Below are 24,470 nucleotides of genomic sequence, written 5' to 3'. Positions count from 1 at the left end.
TAGTTTTTTTTCTGTACTTTTTCCAAACATCTACCACCGTACATTATTACTCTGAGATAAGTTATTCTGGGGGTTTTGGGCGCTCAATGCTTTTCCATTCTATGCTCTAATGACAGGGTTGAATAACGGGAATGCCCAGAGGCGCCGAAATAATGCGATCAAGTACATTTCATGGAACACCAAAGGGGTTAATAACCCGGTGAAGCGTAAGCGGGTGTTGACACACTTAAAGGGTTTGAATGCAAATATTGCATTTCTACAAGAGACTCACTTGAGGACTGATGAGCATTTTAGGATGCATAAGGACTGGGTTGGTCAAGTGTTCCACTCAAACTTTAATAGTAAATCAAGAGGTGCTGCTATTCTGGTTGATAAAGCTACTCCCTTTGTAGCTTCTGAGGTTATTGCTGATCCTAAGGGACGATACGTCATAGTAACCGGTGAACTGTTTTCTACCCCTCTTGTTTTGGCTAGTGTTTATGCTCCCAATTGGGATGACACAAGTTTCATGTCTTCCTTTCTGTCTGCTATTCCCAATTTAGATTCTCATTTGTTGATTTTAGGGGGGGATTTCAACTGTAAAATGTCCCCAGTTCTTGACAAGTCCTCACAAACAAATACAGGCCCATCTAAATGTGCCCTACTTATTCAATCCTTTCTTCAGAAATATGCTATGTTTGAGTCCTGGCGTTTCCTACATCCTACAGATAGACAGTATTCCTTTTCTTCTCATGTCCATCAAACATATTCCCGGATTGATTACTTCTTTTTGGACAAAAAACTTCTGCCTAACCTTCGGCAGTGTACTTACGAGAGTATTGTTATCTCTGACCATTCACCATTAGTGCTTGAACTAGAGTTTCCCCAGCGACCTCCTATGTGTTATCAATGGCGTCTCAACCCCATTTTACTCTCAGATAAGGAGTTTGTCAATTTAATTTCTTCTGAAATCAGCTAATTCCTAGAAACTAATTCAACACCAGGTATGTCCTGCTCTACCATATGGGAGTCTCTCAAAGCATACCTACGTGGCCAAATTATTTCTTATACAGCCAACCAAAACAGAGTTCGCTCTCAGCGACTTCGGGACCTGAGCGAGTCCATAGCCACATTGGATGAGAAGTATGCTACGGATCCTTCCTCTGATCTGCATAAAGAGCGCCAACTACTCCAATCTGAATTTGATTAGCTTTCAACCAGGCAAGCTGAACAGTTACTCTTGCGAGCTCGATACAAAGTCTATGAACAAGGTGACAAGCCCAGTAAACTCCTTGCGCTTCAGATCCGTAAATCTGAGGCCTCACGTTTAATCCCACAAATAAGGACCCCGTCTGGTGCCACCACAGTTATACATAAAGAGATCAATGATCAATTCAAACAATTGTACTCTGCGCTATACACCTCTGAATCCCCTCAAGACCCTTTGCTGATTGACTCCTTCTTTAATGTCTTGAATATGCCTTCAATTGATACAGACTCCCATGACTGTCTAGAAGAAGAATTTACGCTTGAGGAGATTGCAACAGCAGTGTCCGCAATGAAAAGTGGTAAATCACCGGGTCCGGACGGTTTTCCAACCAAATTTTACAGGACGTTTTCTGGTCTGCTTTGCCCATTCTTGTCTTGACTATTTGCAGAGTGCCTTAATACTTCGAAGCTACCGCCTAGTCTTTATCAGGCTTCGATTTCATTACTATTAAAGAAAAACAAAGAACCCCTGGAATGTGGATCCTATCGCCCAATCTCGCTTTTAAACTGTGATTACAAAATCCTAGCTAAGCTTTTAGCCATCCGTATGGAAGGCTTTCTGCACCAAGTAATACACTCTGACCAGACTGGCTTTGTGAGAAATAGGCATTTATTTTTCAATATTTTCAATATTAGCTGCCTTATGAATATACTGTACTCCCCAGCATCGGAGGACCCAGAGGTGGTGGTCTCACTTGATGCCGAAAAAGCGTTTGACCGCGTTGAGTGGGATTACCTAACAGCTGCCCTTCATAGATTTGGCTTTGGCCCCAAATTCATTGTGTGGATAAAGATTCTCTATTTTTCCCCCATGGCTTCGGTACGGACTAAGAACTTGTCCTCTGACTATTTTCCCTTGCACCGCAGATCCAGAAAGGGTTGTCCACTCTCCCCCTTGTTGTTTGCTTTGGCAATCGAGCCTCTTGCCATTGCACTACGCTCTAATGATGCCATTCAAGGTATAATCAGGGCGGGCTGGGAGCAGAAAGTCTCGCTATATGCTGACGACCTCCTTTTGTTTATCTCCAACCCTGATACCTCATTGCCACGTGCCCTATCTGTTCTTAAAAAGTGTGGATCAATCTCAGGGTACAAGCTGAATCTAGGCAAGAGTGAGCTTTTTCCGGTAAACAAGGCTGCTTTAAAGTGCTCTTTTACAAGTTCTCAGTTTAGGATTGTCCGGGATCAATTCACCTACTTGGGAGTAAAAGTGACAAGGAAATATTCAAATTTGTTTCAGGAAAACTTTGTTGCTCTAGCAGACAGTTTGAAACAATCTTTTACTTTTTGGAATTCGCTACCCCTCTCTCTTATCGGAAGGATTAATGTCATTAAAATGAATGTGTTGCCCAAATTTTCATATTTATTTCAATGTTTACCCATTTTTATTCCAAAATCTTTTTTTATTTCACTGGATCAAACAATCATGCATTTTATTTGGGATGGCAAGGTACCACGGATTGGTAGAAAACATTTACAGAAGCCTAGGTCATTGGGGGGTTTAGCTCTAGCAAATTTTCAGACATACTACTGGGCTGAACATTTCAGAGCCCTTCTGTATTGGCTGCAGACTGATCCTACTGGCCCTACACCACTCTGGGTCCAGATGGAGTCTGAATCGTGTAAACCTGCAGCACTTTCCTCTGTGTTGTGCTCATCTCTCCCAGTGTCCCTAGGCAAAAGGTGTGTCAACCCAATTGGAAAGCAGTCTCTTAAAATTTGGAATCAGTTCCGTTTAGCCTTTAGCCTCCGAGGCTTTTCTCTATCAGGCCCAATCAATCAGAACATTTTATTTACTTGCTTTTGGCATTTGGCACTCACTAGGCCTCTCCTCGCTAGCCTAATTATTCTTTGATGATACATTTGCCTCTTTTTCTCAGCTGCAGGAAAAGTTCAATCTCCCCCAATCCCACTTTTTCCAGACTAGAAACTTTGTCAGAGCTAACACACCTGGATTTCCCAATAGGCCTGCGAATACAGCTATAGAGAGCATCTTGGAGTTGAACAAGCTTCCTAGGGGCGCAATTTCAGATGTACAGTGCCTTGCGAAAGTATTCGGCCCCCTTGAACTTTGCGACCTTTTGCCACATTTCAGGCTTCAAACATAAAGATATAAAACTGTATTTTTTTGTGAAGAATCAACAACAAGTGGGACACAATCATGAAGTGGAAAGACATTTATTGGATATTTAAAACTTTTTTAACAAATCAAAAACTGAAAAATTGGGCGTGCAAAATTATTCAGCCCCCTTAAGTTAATACTTTGTAGCGCCACCTTTTGCTGCGATTACAGCTGTAAGTCGCTTGGGGTATGTCTCTATCAGTTTTGCACATTGAGAGACTGACATTTTTTCCCATTCCTCCTTGCAAAACAGCTCGAGCTCAGTGAGGTTGGATGGAGAGCATTTGTGAACAGCAGTTTTCAGTTCTTTCCACAGATTCTCGATTGGATTCAGGTCTGGACTTTGACTTGGCCATTCTAACACCTGGATATGTTTATTTTTGAACCATTCCATTGTAGATTTTGCTTTATGTTTTGGATCATTGTCTTGTTGGAAGACAAATCTCCGTCCCAGTCTCAGGTCTTTTGCAGACTCCATCAGGTTTTCTTCCAGAATGGTCCTGTATTTGGCTCCATCCATCTTCCCATCAATTTTAACCATCTTCCCTGTCCCTGCTGAAGAAAAGCAGGCCCAAACCATGATGCTGCCACCACCATGTTTGACAGTGGGGATGGTGTGTTCAGCTGTGTTGCTTTTACGCCAAACATAACGTTTTGCATTGTTGCCAAAAAGTAAAATTTTGGTTTCATCTGACCAGAGCACCTTCTTCCACATGTTTGGTGTGTCTCCCAGGTGGCTTGTGGCAAACTTTAAACAACACTTTTTATGGATATCTTTAAGAAATGGCTTTCTTCTTGCCACTCTTCCATAAAGGCCAGATTTGTGCAATATACGACTGATTGTTGTCCTATGGACAGAGTCTCCCACCTCAGCTGTAGATCTATGCAGTTCATCCAGAGTGATCATGGGCCTCTTGGCTGCATCTCTGATCAGTCTTCTTCTTGTATGAGCTGAAAGTTTAGAGGGACGGCCAGGTCTTGGTAGATTTGCAGTGGTCTGATACTCCTTCCATTTCAATATTATCGCTTGCACAGTGCTCCTTGGGATGTTTAAAGCTTGGGAAATCTTTTTGTATCCAAATCCGGCTTTAAACTTCTTCACAACAGTATCTCGGACCTGCCTGGTGTGTTCCTTGTTCTTCATGATGCTCTCTGCGCTTTTAACGGACCTCTGAGACTATCACAGTGCAGGTGCATTTATACAGAGACTTGATTACACACAGGTGGATTGTATTTATCACCATTAGTCATTTAGGTCAACATTGGATCATTCAGAGATCCTCACTGAACTTCTGGAGAGAGTTTGCTGCACTGAAAGTATAGGGGCTGAATAATTTTGCACGCCCAATTTTTCAGTTTTTGATTTGTTAAAAAAGTTTTAAATATCCAATAAATGTCGTTCCACTTCATGATTGTGTCCCACTTGTTGTTGATTCTTCACAAAAAAATACAGTTTTATATCTTTATGTTTGAAGCCTGAAATGTGGCAAAAGGTTGCAAAGTTCAAGGGGGCCGAATACTTTCGCAAGGCACTGTATATGCAATCATTCATGACTTACAGAACCCTTCTTTGGTGCCTTTAAAGACTTGATGAGAAAAGGATTTGGGGGAGGAACTTGGGGAAGACGCCTGGGAATCTGTGCTGCACAGGGTGCACTCGTCCTCTTTTAGCACTAGACACAGCCTCATTCAATTCAAGGTGGTTCACCGTATCCACTGGTCAGGGGCCAAACTCTGAAGAATATTCTCTGATTTTGATCCTACCTGTGTCAGATGTAAAGTGGAACCAGCCACACTGTTGCATGTGTTTTGGGGCTGTCATAAACTGTCAGGTTTCTGGGAATTCATATTTAAATGTTTCTCTGATATATATGACACTGTTATAGATCCTTCACCCCTACAGCCCTTTTTGGAGGACTACCCATGGGCACCCCCCTATCAAAAATCCAGTCGGACACTGTTGCTTATACAACTCTTTTAGCTAGACGGCTAACACTACAGAACTGGAAGATGGCAGCTCCCCCATCTTATAAATATTGGGTGAGAGATGTGTTGTGCTCTCTGAAACTAGAAAAAATTCAATTCAATTCACGTGGGAACCCCAAACTGTTTAACTTCTTTGATATAGGGGGCGCTCTTTTAATTTTTGGATAAAAAAACGTTCCCGTTTTAAGCGCGATATTTTGTCACGAAAAGATGCTCGACTATGCATATAATTGACAGCTTTGGAAAGAAAACACTCTGACGTTTCCAAATCTGCAAAGATATTATCTGTGAGTGCCACAGAACTGATGCTACAGGCGAAACCAAGATGAAATTTCAAACCGGAAATGCCCCAGATTTTGAAGGCGCTGTTTTCCAATGTCTCCTTATATGGCTGTGAATGCGCCAGGAATGAGCTTACACTTTCTGTCGTTTCCCCAAGGTGTCTGCAGCATTGTGACGTATTTGTAGGCATATCATTGGAAGATTGACCATAAGAGACTACATTTACCAGGTGCTCGCTTGGTGTCCTCCGTTGCAATTATTGCATAATCTCCACCTGCGTGTATTTTTCCATTTTCTTCAGAGGAGAAACCCAACTGCCAGGAATGACTTATCATCGAATAGATATGTGAAAAACACCTTGAGGATTGATTCTAAACAACGTTTGCCATGTTTCTGTCGATATTATGGAGTTAATTTGGAAAAAAGTTTGGCGTTGTAATGACTGAATTTTCGGGGGTTTTTCTTAGCCAAACGTGATGAACAAAACGGAGCGATTTCTCCTACACAAATAATATTTTTGGAAAAACTGAACATTTGCTATCTAACTGAGAGTCTCCTCATTGAAAACAGCCGAAGTTCTTCAAAGGTCAATTATTTTATTTGAATGCTTTTCTTGTTTTTGTGAAAATGTTGCCTGCTGAATGCTAGGCTTAATGCTATGCTAGCTATCAATACTCTTACACAATTGCTTGTGTAGCTATGGTTGAAAAGCATATTTTGAAAATCTGAGATGACAGTGTTGTTAACAAAAGGCTAAGCTTGTGAGCCAATATATTTATTTCATTTCATTTGCGATATTCATGAATTGTTAACGTTGCGTTATGGTAATGAGCTTGAGGCTATGATTACGCTCCCGGATACGGGATTGCTCGACGCTAGAGGTTAATGAGGCTTGGGCTCCATTCCGGTCTTACTTTAAACAGTCCATCCTCTGATGGCATTCCAATTAAAACTAAAATAAGTCTGTATTTGACCCCCCTGTGACTTAAGGGTTGGAGGAGCTTCTCTCTGTGTTTTTGCTGGGGGGGCATTAAGGTCCATGTGCTTATTGATTGTGACCCGCGGATGCCTTGTTCATCTTGCCCGGGCAGAGACTGAAGTGTGAGCTTGTTTTTCCCAATTATTTTTACATTTTGTTCACGCCTACATGAATAATCATTCTATTTTTATTTTTTATTTTAAAGCATTGTAAACTTTCTTTTTGGTCCAGTGGATGGTCGGTCTGTGGCCATGACCCTCTGTGAGTGGTTGCATTTCTCCACCCTTATCCCTTGACTGTTTACAGGAACAATGGTGAGGTGTTTGCCCTGTCCCTGTACTATAGATTGCCCTTTAACCTCTGTAGCCTTCTGCCTGGTGTGTTTAACTTGTCTAAAGTATGGTATCTTTAAAGCTATTTTTTTATTTGTATTTTTTTTCTAGTTGAGTATATTATTTATATTGCTTTGTGTTGTTTTGTCTGTGTGTGTGTGTGTGTAAAACTTAATAAACAGAGTTAAAAATAAAATAATGTCTAAAAACACAATTCCACTCTGACATTATGGGGTATTGTGTGTGTAGGCCAGTGACGAAAAATCTCAATGTAATCCATTTCAAATTCAGGCTGTAACACAACACAATGTGGAAAAGGTCAAGGGGTGTGAATACTTTGACGGCACTGTATATATATCTATGTATAAACAACTTTTTAGTGCACCAGGCTTGGGGTCAATTCCACAAATTCAATTATATTTAAATTCTCTCTCCCTGTAAATTCCATTTAATTCAATTAAATTCCCCTGAATTCCAATGATCGGTACATTCTACTAATTAAATTCCCAATTTAATATTATCCCCAACAATTCACCAATTTCCAATTCCAATTCAATTCCCTCAGGCTGATCATGTCACAGTTCTGACAGCCTAGCCCTAGCTATATAGAAATACAGGTTGAAATGATTCAAAACAAATCCTACAGTCATTTTTGTATACTATGTGCATTCATCCCATTAACTGGGTGTCACGACTTCTGCCGAAATCAAAGCCTCTTCTTGTTCGGGCGGTGCTCGGCGGTCGATGTCACCGGTGTTCTAGCCATCATTGATCCATTTTTCATTTTCCATTGGTTTTGTCTGGTCTTCCTACACACCTGGTTTCAATCCAATTCATTACCTGTTGTATATTTAACCCTCTGTTTTCCCTCATGTCTCTGTCAGAGATTGTTTTATGTTTTGTATTTGGTGCGTGACGGGTCCGCGTACCCACTTTGTTTCATTGTATCTCATGGTTTTGGAGTTATGTTTTTTAAGTTATTAAAATACTCCATTCCACCTAGTTTTGATTCTCCTGTCTCTGACTTCCCTGCCACCTATACACACACACACACACACACACACACACACGACTGTGACACGGGGAAATGTACAAATATTTAATTGCAATTTAATTCTAAAGAAGAAATGTTTTTACAATTCCAATTCAAAAAGTATTATTCCAATTCAATTAAAATGTCATTATAATTGACCCCAACACTGCAGTGCACTACTTTTGACCAGAGCCCATAGGGAACCTTCAGTTTGTCCTCCTACTGAACAACGTGCAAACACACACACACACACACACACTGGTCCAGAAGTGACCTGCTTTTAACAGACAGCCAGAACCGAGAACAGTGAGCAGAACGGGGCTAGCTCCTCCGCAGCACTTGCTAGACATTTAAAAGAGCTGGAATTCACCTGTGGGTTTTTCATTGCAACATAGCCTTTGCATATTTAACTATGTAAACCATATAACAGACATTACTGTAATACCCCTTTTATTTTACACAACTTAGCCATTTAGCAGACACTCTTATCCAGAGCAACTTACTGTAGTGTGCATACATTTTCATACTGGACCTACATGGGAATTGAACCCACAACCCTGGTGTTGCAAGCACCATGCTCTACCAACTGAGCCACACAGGACCCTCCAAAGCAGATACCATTAACCCTAGTGACCTGGTTCACTAAGTACACAGTCCTTGTGGGCAGAACACATACGATACACACACACACACAATGATTTACATAAGCATGCACATCAAACTAGGTCTATGCAGCTATATATAATCCACAAGTGTGCAACGTGATGCTTCACTTCAGTCCCATTTCTCCTCATGTACCAAAGGGAGAACAAATACGTTCATGTCTTGCCATGGCTGGCCAGTAACAGAGAGATGTTCACACAGACCAAAGGCAGACAGGCTCAAATCCCAGATAAGAGATGTCTATCAGTCAGTAGAGAGCTCAGGCAGAGGAAACCAGCAGGAAGACTATAACATCTAGAGTCTTCAAGAGGTCTCATGACAGAGACAGGACCTGACAATAACAAAGTCTGACTGATCACCAACCACCACTCCCCAGAGTCGAGAGACAGAGAGATACACCGAGAGAGAGACCCGAAGAGACTCCATTCTAATCCTGAAAGATTCAGGCCATTAGTACCTGGACATAAAGACAAGACCATAACCACCATGGAGGAAATAAATCAATATAGCTTTAATATCATGTCAATCTGATTAAACTGGAGAGTATCTACATTCCAATCAATATCTGTTTAGTATTTAAATAAAGTCTCAAGGGTTTACTTTCAGCCTGATATATTGTTGTCACATACAGTACACACACAGTACAGGCCTCTAAAATGGACGATGGCCGCTTCAGCATCTAAAGAGCCCCACAGTATTAGTCAGCAGTGCTCTAATTCTCTCTCAATAAAGGCTTTCGAGATGAACGCAAAGGACACTCCACTCCCAGTACTGTAGCTGTGTTGCAGAGGCAGTGGAAGCACATTCATAGCTAGCCTGGATGCCAGTCTGTTTCTGCTCTCTTGCCAACTCCTTGTCTCTCATTGCCACTGTCATACCTTATTTCCATGAGGAGTTGGCAAGAAAGCAGAAACAGACTGGCATGCAGGCTAACTCATAAGAGCTCTCCTCTGCTCAAGCTACTGTATTGTAAAGGCTGTATGACAAGGTAAGAAATAGATTACATCATATGTCACAATATTCATCCTCTGTTGTCAAGGGGGATTCATTTGAACAATGTTTTCTACAAGAGATTGTACACATGAAATGATCCAGTGTTAAATCAACACAGAGTGTTAAATTGAACACTTACAGAGTTAATGTAACACCTGAATCAACACTAGTAATGTTACTAGGTAACATTGGCCAATTTGCTCTATATGTAATCCCACTGTAACATAGTGATAAGAACATGATAATAACATGCATTTGACTGATCCATAGTGAAGACCTACATGGAGGAAAACAATAAAGCTCCTACATATGAAGTAAGGTAGGTTATTGAAGAATTACCATGAGAATGAACCAATAAATTCTTGTGACTCAGCATCGTGTGTGTGAGAGAGAGGCAGACGGACAAGACGACAGAAATATAGACAGACAAAGAGAGGGGGGGAAATACCAATCTCGCCTAGCCTCAAGAACCTTCTATTGCTTCCACCGTCACGAATCATAGATCGGCTATAGCCTACCTGCTAAGCTCAACTATAGCTCTCCTAGTCTAAAACGATCCAAAAACTGTAGCCTATCCATAGAAAATGAAGATGATATATGTCTAAATCAAACAAGAGGCCCCCTTGTCTTAACAATAGAAACAAGTAACAGTTAGCATAAACCAATTCAAAACATCTCCTGTAGGCTTTTTGAACGAAACTGGGGATAAGGATTTGATAGCTTACAGATTCGGTTATGAGTTAACCGGGACCGCGGATGTTTCAGCACCTTACGTGCTGGACCTAATAGAAGCAGCGCGTCAAATGCACCGGCGTTCTGCAGACCGGCTGGTTGTGACATCGACCGACCGTTCTCTCTGCAGCGCCGACTATGCGTTCACAGCAGATCAGCAATTCACATAAATAGGCTATAACAGCATACAAATTCTATCAATAATATTTTATTTCGTGTAGCCTACCAAGATAAGATGATTGATTGGTTGGTTCAATATGCTACAGCCGCCAACAAACTACCAATAAACAGTTCTAGGTGATCCATTATGGGCAAATTTTGCGAGTCCCCATCTTCAAGTGTGACCTTTTAAATGAAACAAAATGCTAAGATGTAGGTGGCGTTGGAAGTGACCACAAAATATGTCTAGCTGCCCTGCACTATTTAGCAGTTCCAACAGTGGAAATGAACAATGAATCCTTTCTCTTGATCGATTCACTGGGGTAGCTCACATTATTTCTGCTCATGCACTGATGCACACAATTAGATAACTTCATAGAACCAACACGGTGATGTGAATTAATAAAATACTAGAAGATACAGGCAAAAACACCCGACCATTTTCACTTAGTCTACATTCTGTTTTCAATCATTATAAATAGATATGTCATCTTTACCTGTTCGGTGCAGTGTCTGGCTTCGCAGTAGAACTCGCTCTGCCGGAGCGCAGACTGGCAAAGGAATCCTGGGCCCATTTAGCCCCTCCCGCTACTCCCTGACTACCGTAAGTATTTCAACAGGGGCGCTACAGAATTCACACTCAATGATAACAAGTCCATTAATATTTCATAAACCATTCTAACCCTCATTAATTGACTTTAAAAAAAGGAAATTATTATAAAAAGCAAATTAATCACAATGGCAGTTGGTTAGGTGATTATTTAGTTATTAAGGTGCTAGACAGATGCTAGACATTCAAAATAATAGGTGCTAGACTGAGTGGAGTATCAGTTTTGTCCCAAATTGCATCTTATTCCCTTTTTTATTGATTACCGTTATTTTACCAGGTAAGTTGACTGAGAACACGTTCTCATTTGCAGCAACGACCTGGGGAATAGTTACAGGGGAGAGGAGGGGGATGAATGAGCCAATTGTAAACTGTGGATTATCAGGTGACCGTGATGATTTGAGGGCCGGATTGGGAATTTAGTCAGGACACCGGGGTTAACACCCCTACTCTTACAATAAGTGCCATGGGATCTTTAATGACCTCAGAGAGTCAGGACACCCATTTAACGTCCCATCTGAAAGACGGCACCCTACACAGGGCAGTGTCCCCAATCACTGCCCTGGGCCATTGGGATATATTTGTTATAGACCAGAGGAAAGAGTGTCTCAACACCACTTCCAGCAGCATCTGGTCTCCCATCCAGGGACTGACCAGAACCAACCCTGCTTAGCTTCAGAAGCAAGATCTGGTCTCCCATCCAGAGACTGACCAGAACCAACCCTGCTTAGCTTCAGAAGCAAGCCAGCAGTGGTATGCAGGGTGGTATGCTGCAGGGTGGTATGCTCCTTTACAGTGCACTACTTTTGACCAGGGCCCAAGTAAATAAAACAAACTAATTGGGCCATAGGGCTATATAGGGAACAGGGTGCCCTTTGGAATACAACTATGATGTTCGTTATGACTCACTGAAAATACAGTACATTGGAGCCAACAGCTTTTCACATTATGACAGATCAATACCACAACAATGTTTCAGGTCAACCCTCAAACAGCAACACAGCCACACATTGAAAGGAGAGTCAGGGTCACCTACTACTACATACAATAGTTAGGAACCTGGGTGTTTGTCCCAAATGTCACCCTTTTTCCTATATAGTGCACTACATTTGACAAAACTCCAGTGTGCAAAAAGTGAATAGGGTGCCACTTGGGCCGCACCAGGCTGGTTAGGTCATGTTGATGTTTTTTTTGCTGGTCATACTTAGTAGGCCTATTGTTGCAACACTTTAAACCATTGTGCTGTACATATAATAAACTGTAAAAAAATGTGCTGCTGATAGAAGCAGCTCAACACTGAGGAGAAGATCAAAGTTGAACAGTTAAAGAACTGACTGGACACGTGGGTTTAGGAAACTAAGCTCCGAGTGTGAAAGATAAGTTTGACAATGACAGCAAGAAAAATAGTAATTATATGTAGAGTGGAATAATCACCCTATCAGAGGCTAGGCCTATTTAAGAAGCATAACTAAATGCTTGGGACTCCCTCAGGCCTTGGCATGCATTCATACCACATTTTTAGGTCCTCTTACCTAACAAGTATGTGTCTCACTAAATTCTTATTTGCAAATAAAGGACAACAGCCCCACACTGTGTTCAGCGTGGGCCATTCAAACACCAGGTAATGGGTGTTTTTGCAGTGATTACAAAGTAACTGGTTTGACCACTCAATACTATAATAAAAGAACAAGACACATGAATGACAGTCGTGTGCAATAGATCCCCTGCTGGGCGTCAACGAACGGTAGGGATTCAACATGTGGAATCATTGGGCCGATGTTATGTGGTCAGAGGCAATAGAACGACCATCCCGTTACCTTTAACCATTCATCGGCACAGTCTGGTTTGTCCTTAATAATGTGACAGTCAGACAGTGGCCTGAATGATTTTAATGACTTGTGTTCAACAGAGAATACACCGTCAGACGAGAAGTACACCAACTAAAAAAAACAAAACAATGAAAATACTTCACCTGTTTTTTCTCTGTATAAAAATGATCACTTACGGAAAAATACAATCTGTTAACCAAGAGTAAAACTGGCGAAAATCTAAAAATACCTACATACACTTTGCATTTTCAGACACGTCTTGAAACATAAATAAATATCAAACAACAACTACGTACATACAGTGGCTACGATCGGTTGTGCACTAGTACACAGATCTTAAATAAGAATGCAGGTCAGGGTTACTTTTAAAAAAGTACACATTTAAAATGTTGAATATCCAACACAGTCCACACCAATATCTTACAATAGAGGAGAGAAATTTAAGTAAATATAAACACTCTCCTAATTTTGTTTTTTTACCAAATTAAAACATCACTGTATTCAGGAAATGTAGCAAACATTAGGTGTGACATCTCCTCCAGGTAGATCATGCCTCCTCTTGTATCTTTGTCCCTCAGTTCTCCTAATCTTCTGTGGAGACCTGTTGAAGACAGGAAACAGGCACTTAAAAGGCGTGTGGAACACACTTTCCATTTAAGAAATAAACCATTAAGCAATGGGTCAGTGAAAGGTAGTTGGGCATGGCTATGCTCTCCATTACACTACTGCTTTATGACATACCCAGCACACATCAATAGACTGGTTGATACATGCATTCAACAATACAAAATGCACACTTCTATAAGTAACTGTATATGCTACCTGTGCTGTGCAGTGGTAAATCCAAGCCATCTCAGGTGACTCTGCTGTCTGCTGTAAGACTGTTGTTCCCGTCATCTACAGCAGGTGGTGGTGTTGTACTAGACCGGGTTGAGAATGGGTGTGACTGAACAGATACACTGTTCTCGTCTGTGCTGCTGGTGGGCTCTGCCATTGCTCTCTCCTCCCAGCGAGGCACCTCATGCTCCTCTTCGTCACACCTCAGAGCCGCATCCTCATCCTCACACAGCGGGAACACACGACTCTCCCACGGGAAACAGGGCTGGTTAGGGGAGGAAGGAATAATGAGGGCAACATACGAGTACATTACATTTATCACTTTCATCTGTGGGTAACACAGCATGGGCAACTGAATGTCAAAAATGAGATTGAGCTAGTATAAACACACACCGTACATCATTCTCCCGTGATAAAGGGTTAGATTTAAAACCAAAATTCATGCAAGGCGAGTATGGTCCCTGTGACCTTCACACCCACATCCTGCGCATCAGGGAGCCTGCAGCCTTCCCTCAATGTGTGAGAGTGGGCACTCTCCCTACCTCCTGACAGACACCACCACTACTCTATCATTACTAGAAGGGTCGGGGAGTAACGGATAACATGTCATGGATTTTTTTTAAACTGTAACTAATCCATTACCAGCAAAAATAGTGTAATCGGATTACAGATATTGAAAAACTAGATGATTACTTCTAAGATTACTTTTAAATGCAATAAAAAAAAAATATGACACCTTTGTTTTCTCAATGACATTCAAATCAGCATTGAAAAAAAGGCGCAAGTTTAAGTTTGTTCCACCTGAGCGAGTCTGACCACAAGTCAGAGACCACTATGATGACACACCGAATGTGTTTGATGGGTCGCGGGGAAAAGAGCAGGAATAGGTTTTTGTAGGCTACAGTTCAAGCTGTCTTCCAATGGTGAGACTGCTGTCGGCATCCAAAGATTATCCAACTTGAATAAACACTTGGAGGTAAGGATGACAGCAGTGGTGTAGTTCACAGGCTATACAGATATCACCTATTATTGATGTCTACATAGCGCAATGATGTGAATCACACTACTGCTCTCTCATTTAGCTATTTGTACCTTACAGATTGTGGTTGTGTTTTAACAGTAATGGTTGAATTGAAGAAGTTTAAACTGCCTATCAATCATTGATTTTGCAACCAGTGGACAGCCAGTGAAAAATGTGATCTTGGAGCAGCTGCATAGTGCAGATCCCAATCTATGGAATAAAAGTTTGAGGCCTCCCTTCTAAACTCCTCCATGGTATTGTGCTCCATACTGTCAAAAACAAGTTAAAATTAGGAAGACCACGAGTGGGGTTTTAATTGCTCAATCTAATTCATGCTGCACATGACTTTGACAGACTTAAACAGCTGCAAATTATCGAGATAAAGGTGTCTACAATAAAAACATACAGAGCATTCAGAAAGTATTCAGAGCCCTTCCCCTTTTCCACATTTTGTTACGTCACAGCCTTATTCTAAAATGGATTTTAAAAGTATTATCTACACACAATAACCCATAATAGCAAAGCAAAAACTGTTTAGACATTTTTGCAAATGTATGAAAACAAAATATCCCATTTACATCAGTATTCAGACCCTTTAAATCAGTACTTTGTTGAAGCACAATTGGCAGCGATTACAACCTCAAGTCTTCTTGGGTATGACGCTACAAGCCTGGGGAGTTTCTCCCATTCTTCTCTGCAGATCCTCTCAAGCTCTGTCAGGTTGGATGGGGAGCGTCACAACTATTTTCATGTCTATCTAGAGATGTTAGATCGGGTTCAAGTCTGGGCTCTGGCTGGGCCACTCAAGGACATTGAGACTTATCCCGAAGCCATTCCTGCGTTGTCTTGGCTGTGTGCTTAGGGTCATTGTCCTGTTGGGCGGTGAACCTTCGACCCAGTCTGAAGGCCTGAGCGCTCTGGTGCAGGTTTTCGTCAAGGATCTCTCTGTACTTTGCTCCATTCATCTTTCCCTCGATCCCGACTAGTCTCCCAGTGCCTGCCACTGAAAACATCCCCACAATACGATGCTGCTGCCACCACCATGCTTCACCGTAGGGATGGTGCCAGGTTTCTTCCAGACGTGACTATTGGTATTCAGGCCAAAGAGTTCAATCTTGGTTTCATCAGACCAGAGAATCTTGTTTCAGTAGGCAGCTCTCTCATCCATTTATATGCAGATGATACAGTCTCATACTCAAATGGCACCGCCCCAGATTCTGTGTTAAATGCTCTACAACAAAGTTCTTAGTGTCCAACAAGCTTTTTCTGCCCTTAACCTTGTTCTGAACATCTCCAAAACAAACGTAATGTGGTTTGGTAAGAAGAATGCCCCTCTCCCCACAGGTGTGATTACTACCTCTGAGGGTTTAGAGCTTGAGGTAGTCACCTCATACACATACTTGGGAGTATGGCTAGATGGTGCACTGTCCTTCTCTCAGCACACATCAAAGCTGCAGGCTAAAGTTAAATCTAGACTTGGTTTCCTCTATCGTAATCGTTCCTCTTTCACCCCAACTGACAAACTAACTCTGATTCAGATGACCATCCTACCCACACTAGATTACAAAGACATAATTTATAGATCGGCAGGTAAGGGTGCTCTCGAACGGCTAGATGTTCTTTACCATTCGGCCATCAGATTTGCCACCAATGCTCCTTATAGGACACATCACTCTATACTCCTCTGCAAACTGGTCATCTCTGTGTACCCGTCGCAAGACCCAGTGGTTGATGCTTATTTATACTACCTCATCCCCATATTATTACTTACCCTCTTGCTCTTTTGCACCCCAGTATCTCTACTTGCACATCAATCACTCCAGTATTAATGGTAAATTGTAATTACTTTCACCTCTATGGCCTATGTATTGCCTACCTCCCTGCATTTGCGCACACTGTACATAGATCTTTCTATTTTTCCTTTTCTTTTGTGTTATTGACTATATGTTTATGTGTAACTCTGTTGTCACACAGCTTTGCTTTATCTTGGCCAGGTCACAGTTGTAAATGAGAACTTGTTCTCAACTGGCCAACCTGGTTAAACAAAGGTGAAATAAATTAAATGTAAAAAATAAAACCCTCTTAGGCCTCACTCCCCCCTATCTGAGATCTCTACTGCAGCCCTCATCCTCCACATAACACCTGTTCTGCCAGTCACATTCTGCTAAAGGTCCCCAAAGCGCACACATCCCTAGGTTACTCGTCTTTTCAGTTTGCTGCAACTAGCTACTGGAACGAGCTGAAACAAACACTCAAACTGGACAGCTTAATCTCAATCTCTTCAAAGACAGTCTTACTGACACTTGTGGCTGCTTGCGTGATGTATTGTTGTCTCTACCTTCTTGCCCTTTGTGCTGTTGTCTGTGCCCAACAATGTTTGCACCATGTTTTGTGCTGCTACCATGTGTTGCATGTGTTGCTACCATGATGTTGTCGTAACGTTGTGTTGCTACCATGCTGTGTTGCGATGTTTTCCTGCCATACTATGTTGTCGTCTTAGGTCTCTCTTTATGTAGTGTTGTGGTGTCTTGTCCTATATTTGTATTTTATTTTTAATCCCAGCCCCCATCCCCTTTTGGTAGGCCGTCATTGTAAATAAGAATTTGTTCTTAACTGACTTGCCTAGTTAAATAAAGGTTTAATAAAAATCAAATAAAAATGGTCTGAGAGTCCTTTAGGTGCCTTTTGGCAAACTCCAAGCAGGCTGTCATGTGCCTTTTACTGAGGAGTGGCTTCCGTCTGACCACTCTACCATAAAGGCCTGATTGGTGGAGTGCTGCATTGATGGCTGTCCTTCTGGAAGGTTCTCACATCTCTGGAGCTTTGTCAGAGTGACCATCAGCATCTTGGTCACCTCCCTGACCAAGGTCCTTCTCCCCCGAATGCTCAGTTTGGCCGGGCGGCCAGCTCTAGGAAGAGTCTTGGTGGCTCCCAACTTCTTCCATTTAAGAATGATGGAGACCGCTGTGTTCTTGGGGACCTTCAATGCTGCAGACATTTTTTGGTATCCTTCCCCAGATCTGTGCCTCGACACAATCCTGTCTCGGAGCTCTACGGACAATTCCTTCAACCTCATGGCTTGGTTTTTGCTCTGACACGCACTGTCAACCGTGGGACCTTATATAGACAGGTGTGTGCCTTTCCAAATCATGTACAATCAATTAAATTTACCACAGGTGGACTCCAATCAAGTTGTAGAAACATCTCACGGATGATCAATGGAAACAGGATGCATCGGAGCTCAATTTCATAGCAAAGGGTCTGCATACTTATGTAAGAAAGGTATTTAGTTAATTTTTTATAAGCAAAAATGTCTAAAAACCCGTTTTCACTTTGTCATTATGGGGTATTGTGTGTAGATGAGGATTTTTTATTTACTTAATCAATTTTAGAATAAGGCTGTAACGTAACAAAATGTGGAAAAGGGGAAAGGGGTCTGAATACTTTCTGAATGCACTGCAAACAATAGGTCTGTAGCAAATGCAGCATTTGGCATCCATTTTTCACATGCAAATAGCCTTTTTCAGTGGTGCTCAAAGCATGCTATTCCATGACAGCAGCATTTATTTCTCAACTCGAAGCAATGACCCAATCAGTCCATGACAACAAAAATCATAAAGAACAGTAGGCTAAATATGTCCTTACACTTGGGTTATGCTCAGGTAAAATAATTTGGCTAATCTACTGTATATTACCAAGTCCTAGTCTTGAAGATCAAGGGGTATTAAATTAAATGGAATGACTGGGAATCTGTCACACTGATTTTGTATGTAATTAATAGCTTATATCAGATTATTATCTGTGGTAGAAACCAATGGGTTAGAAGAAGCCTACATAACAAACCTATAAAAGTCAAATGCAACATCCATTTATGACCAGCGATGTAAACGCTAACATTGTAGGATAAATCAATCTCTTACATTAAATGCCCAATCTCCATATCTCACCCAAGTTATAGACGGTTTTCTCTGTTACCGCACGGCAAGCGGTACCAGAGCGCCAAGTCTAAGACCGAAAGGCTCCTCAACAGCTTCTACCCCCAAGCCATTAGACTGCTGAACCATTCATTAAAATCACCACCAGACAATTTACATTTTATTTTAACCTACTTGGGCTTGTAAGTAAGCATTTCACAGTAAAGTCTACACCTGTTGTATTCGGCGCAAGTGGCAAATAACGTTTGATTTGATCAGGAAAGTCAGCGAGTCATATTTTAAAAGTAAAACCTCTAATTCAGCTTGATCATTAGAAGACTTGTGTATAACAAACTAGCATTGTTTCTGCTAGCAACTCCTCTGCATTATACTTAATAGCTTATTGATTAGAATGTTCCTCAGTTAGCAGCAGGGTTAATAGATGGTAGTACCAAGACTTCATACTCAGAATGTAACAAAGAGCTGAACCGGGATCCAGACTTTAGGTTGGTAGAGACTAGACAGTGAATGTCCTTTCTTACCACCCACTCCTCTAAGGCTCCGTCCGTGTCCAGATGGCTCCAGTCCACGTGAGTGCTCACGTCACCTCCGGTGTCACCCCTGACAGCACAGTCCCATACAGAAACACCTGCTCCATCGTTCCTACTGCCAGACCTACAGAGAGAGGCGATTCATTTATTTATTTTAAAAAATACTGCAACAGAGCAAGAGAATGTCAGACTTCATTCTCAAAGGAAAAAAAACAGACACTGTGTATTGAATTGAGACCCAGTGAGGTAAGAAGATTTACTGCAGGATCAATCAGCAACAGCAAGGTGATGTGTGGTGTGCCCAGTCCCCACCTGGTGGTGCGTCTATAGTGTCTGGTCTTGTCCCAGGAGGTCCAGCGGAGTTTCTCTCTCTGCTCACACTCCAGGTGCCTCTGGGAAAATGTCTTGTCACACAGCAGCTCCCCTTCCTCCTCCTCCCTCTCCTCCAGGGGTGGGTTATCAACCACTCTCCAGCTACAGGGAAGGAGGGAGGAGCAGAGCAATGTGTAAGGTGACGGAATACACTACATGGTCAAATATATGTGGACACCTGCTCGTCTGACTTCTCATTCCAAAATCATGGGCATTAATATGGAGTTGGTCCCCCTTTGCTGCCTTAACAGCCTCCACTCTTCTGGGAAGGCTTTCCTCTAGATGTTGAAACATTGCTGCAGGGACTTGCTTCCATTCAGCCACAAGAACATTAGTGAGGTCGGGCACTGATGTTTTACGATTAGGCCTGGCTCGCAGTCGGTGTTCCAATTCATCCCAAAGGTGTTCGATGGGCAGTGGTGTAAAGTACTTAAGTAAAAATACTTTAAAGTACTACTTAAGTAGTTTTTTGGGGTATATGTAATTTACTGTTTATATTTTTGAGAACTTTTACTTTACTACATTCCTAAAGAAAATAATGTACCTTTTACTCCATACATTTTCCCTGCCACCCAAAAATATGTTACATTGTGAATGCTTAGCAGGACAGGAACATGGTCCAACTCACACTTATCAAGAGAGCATCCCTGGTCATCCCTACTGCCTCTGATCTGGAGGACTCACTAAACACAAATGCTTTGTTTGTAAATTGTCTGCATGTTGTACTGTGCCCCTGGCCATCGCTAAATAAATAAAAATATAAATAATAAATGTGTGTGATCTGGTTTGCTTAATATTAGCAATTTGAAATGATTTATACTTTTACTTTTGACACTTAAGTATAATTAAAACGAAATACTTTTAGACTTTTACTCAAGTAGTATTTTACTGGGTGACTTTCACTTCATTCATTTTCTATTAAAGGCATCTTTACTTTTACCACCATTGTCGATGGAGTTGAGGTCAGGGCTCTGTGCAGGCCAGTCAAATTCTTCCACACCGATCTCAACAAACCATTTCTGTATGGACCTGAAACAGGAAAGGGCCTTCCCCAAACTTGCCACAAAGTTGAAAGCACAGAATCATCTAGAATGTAATTGTATGCTGTAGCGTTAAGATTTCCCTTCACTAGGACTAAGGGGAATATCCAGAACCATGAAAAACAGCCACAGACAATTATTCCTCCTCCACCAAACTTTACAGTTGGCACTATGCATTCAGGCAAGTAGCTTTCTCCTGGCATCCGCAAAACCCAGATGTGTCCCTCAGACGGAGAAGCGTGATTCATCACTCAAGTGTTTCCACTGTCCAGAGTCCAATGGCGGCGAGCCTTACACCACTCCAGCCGACGCTTGGCATTGCTCATGGTTATCTTAGACTTGTGTGCGGCTGCTCGGCCATGGAAACCCATTTTGTGAAGCTCCCGTCAAACATTTATTGTGCTGATGTTGCTTCCAGAGGCAGTTTGGAACTTGGTAGTGAGTGTTGCAACCGAGTACAGACTATTTTTACACACTACGCGCTTCAGCACTCGGTGGTCTCATTCTGTGTGTCCTACCACTTCGCGGCTGAGCTGCTGTTGCTCCTAGACATTTCCATTTCACAATAACAGAACTTAACAGTTGACCGGGGTAGCTCTAGCAAGGCAGAAATTTGACAGACTTGGTGGAAAGGTGGCATCCTATGATGGTGCCACGTTGAAAGTCACTGAACTCTTCAGTACTGGCCATTCTACTGCCAATGTTTGACTATGGAGATTGCATGGCTGTGAGCTCAATTTTATACATCTGTCAGCAACGGGTGTGGCTGAAATAGTTGAATCCACTAATTTGATGGGGTGTCCTCAGATCATAGGACATCAAAGAACACTCATTTCTTGGGAGGTTTGATCAAACTCAAAATACAGTTAAGCAAAAGCTAAAGCCACCAGTTTTTGCTTGAGAAGTAACTCAAGCCAAAGAACAAGCACCAGAAGCCATACCTGGGCGTTATAATATCTCTGTACTGAAGTCTCTCCACCTTGGTAGTGGCAGCCAGGGACATAGGGATGATGATGTTGTCAATGTTGTAAACACTCTCTCCCTGACGTCTGCGGATTGGGCCCTGAGAATAGAATAGCATAAAAAAAAATACTGTAGCATAGCTCACTAATCAACAAGCGGGCTATATGCCTATAATGCACACCGTTTGTTCTAAACTTCTCCACTAGATGTCAGTATTCATTACAAGGCAATTGTCAAGATATTAGTTGGTTTATCTATCCTTCTATTTCCAACATCCCCATGAGGACAAAGACTATTTTAAATTGAAGGGTTAGGTATAGGGTGAAAATTAGGGATAGAATTAGGGTATGGTTGAGGAGTTATGGTTACGGGTTAAATGGTAAGGGTTCTAGGGAAAATACGATTTTGAATGGAAATCTATTTTAGGTCCCCGCGAGGATAGAAGATCATAACGTGTGTATGGTACCCGTTTGCGTGTGTGTGGGGTCTGGGGTGTAACGGCATCCTCCAGGCTATCCTCAGGACTGTCCTCAGGGTCTGACAGCTGAGACAGGAAGTCCTCCTCATCTAGAGACCAACAACATCTAACTGTTAACGCCATGGGTCGCTCTGTAACAAGCTACATAGCATACATGTAATGACCACACTCGCAGGCTACATGTATGTAATAACTAGTTGGATATGTGTAGGACAACATAGGAAATCAGGATTTGGCTAGAGGTTAGGTCTTTTTCTAATCAAAATTAATGTTGGATAGATCTCAAAACAGCAGGCATTCCTGATTACGGAGTAAAAATCCCATCCCAGGGATCATGCATACCTTCCATGGTCCTGTGGGTATGTCTCCTCTTCCTCCCCCCGCGATAGACTCTCCTGTGTGGGGTCTGAGCAGAGCCCGCCCACCTGATATTTGACACACCCCTGCCCCCTTCCCACAGGTGCCTCCCATGCTGCTTGTGGCGGCAACCTGGAAGCACACAGCACCCATGTTAAAGTGGAACTGACAGCATTCTAGCAACATGAAATCTCATTCAAATACAACCGAAGGAAGAATTACACTTTTTTTTGTATTATTATTGTTATTTTTTTTTACATTTTATGACAAGAGAGCAGATATGGTCATTTTCACGTTTTCATAAATTCATAGTATACGGAATTCCCAAATATTCTAAGGCATTTGTGAAAATTCTATAGCAATATAGAGTGGGAAAGCGGGTGTGCGTTTGGACAATTAACAGACACTGCAGCAAATAAAACCTAAAAAAATCATCTGTCTCATCCAAAGACAAGAGTCTACACAGACAAATTCAATTTCTCTCTGAAACCAAGCCTTAGTGTACGTCATGGAATGTTGAGTCAAATAGAACCTATTTTTAAAACCTCTTATAAAGTTGGTTTTGTAGCATAAACTGGGAATTGTATCTTTTTGACTGATACTATGATTGTCTGTTTCATATCTGCAAACTAGTTAAAATGCTGTCAGTTCCACTTTAACTCAACAGCGAGGGATTCCCCTCGTCTGAAGCCATCCGTCAAACCCCCCCATAAGATTAAAAGGCTTGGTTAGAGAGTTGCCTATAACAACAAGCCAGCATTATGTTTAACTATCAGTCCCATTAGGTTAAATGTATTCCTTCTCAATGCTCTCTCACCAGCTCTACAGACAATCAACGTCTATGTCATGGCCCTGTTTCATTGTTAGAAGAACAAACATGTTGGGGGGCTGATAATTACATAGAGCTTATCGTAATACACAGTGTGAGCTTTAAGGCTGCAGGGCTGAACAGGACAAGTGGTGCTGAATCCAATGGCAAACCTCAAACTTCCACCACTGTGCTTCCTGCCTGTCAGGGCAAGATTAGCAGGACAAAACCTGAAGCTCTCATCTCTCCCTCTCACACACAGTCGCCCCCTCTCTCACACACACACCGTAGCCCCCTCTCTCACACACACACATACCGTAGCCCCCTCTCTCACACACACACACACCGTAGCCCCCTCTCTCACACACATACCGTAGCCCCCTCTCACACACACATACCGTAGCCCCCTCTCTCACACACACATACCGTAGCCCCCTCTCTCACACACACCGTAGCCCCCTCTCTCACACACACATACCGTAGCCCCCTCTCACACACACACATACCGTAGCCCCCTCTCACACACACACACACCGTAGCCCCCTCTCTCAAACACAGTCGCCCCCTCTCACACACACATACCGTAGCCCCCTCTCTCACACACACACACACACCGTAGCCCCCTCTCTCACACACACACACACCGTAGCCCCCTCTCACACACACACACACACACACACACACACACAGTCGCCCCCTCACACGCACACAGCATCGCCCCCTCACACGCACACACACACATCGTCGCCCTTCTCTCACACACACAGTCGCCCCTCACACACAGTCGCCCCTTATCTCTCCCTCTCCCACACCACATAGCCCCTCCCTGTCACACACCGTCGCCCCCTCTCTCACACACAGTTGCCCCCCCTCTCTCACACACACCATCGCCCCCTCACACGCACACACACACACATCGTCGCCCCCTCACACGCACACACACACACACCATCGCCCTTCTCTCTCACACACACACCGTCGCCCCCTCTCTCACACACACTTCGTCGCCCTTCTCTCTCACACACACACCGTCGCCCCCTCTCTCACACACACACCGTCGCCCCCTCTCTCACACACACACCGTCGCCCCCTCTATCACACACAGTCGCCCCCTCACACACACACACCGTCGCCCCCTCTCTCACACACACCCACACCGTCGCC

At 42.6% G+C, this 24,470-nt stretch overlaps 2 protein-coding genes across 35 annotated transcripts in view; both read right to left on the bottom strand.

The window, feature by feature from the left end:
• The window catches only part of LOC110501784 (uncharacterized), a 176,171-nt gene extending 165,075 nt beyond the window's left edge, over nt 1-11,096 (bottom strand). For 25 of the 33 annotated variants that reach the window (XM_036959139.2, XM_036959143.2, XM_090216006.1 and 22 more), the window contains exon 1: nt 11,027-11,085. The gene's annotated coding sequence lies outside the window, so the exon portion shown is untranslated. Of the gene's footprint in view, nt 1-11,026 lie in introns of all 33 variants that reach the window. The other 8 variants (XM_036959156.2, XM_090216022.1, XM_090216026.1 and 5 more) reach the window with 2 other exon arrangements.
• Nucleotides 11,097-13,010: 1,914 nt separating this feature from the next.
• LOC110501783 (KAT8 regulatory NSL complex subunit 1-like protein) overlaps nt 13,011-24,470 on the bottom strand; it is a 28,438-nt gene continuing 16,978 nt past the window's right edge. For both annotated transcript variants that reach the window (XR_016490626.1, XM_036959136.2), the window contains 7 exons: nt 22,484-22,630; nt 22,130-22,230; nt 21,642-21,763; nt 19,601-19,762; nt 19,280-19,412; nt 13,788-14,067; nt 13,011-13,566 (listed from right to left, as the gene is read on the bottom strand). Coding sequence is in view for 1 of the 2 variants with exons in the window: in XM_036959136.2 (XP_036815031.1) it covers nt 13,819-14,067; nt 19,280-19,412; nt 19,601-19,762; nt 21,642-21,763; nt 22,130-22,230; nt 22,484-22,630 (914 nt within the window). In the remaining variant the exon portion in view is untranslated. The remainder of the gene's footprint in view (nt 13,567-13,787; nt 14,068-19,279; nt 19,413-19,600; nt 19,763-21,641; nt 21,764-22,129; nt 22,231-22,483; nt 22,631-24,470) is intronic.

This window comes from Oncorhynchus mykiss, chromosome 22, assembly GCF_057628025.1.
Source record: "Oncorhynchus mykiss isolate SJ-2025 chromosome 22, ASM5762802v1, whole genome shotgun sequence".
Lineage (NCBI taxonomy): Eukaryota > Metazoa > Chordata > Actinopteri > Salmoniformes > Salmonidae > Oncorhynchus > Oncorhynchus mykiss.
This window is presented reverse-complemented; position numbering and strand designations above follow the sequence as displayed.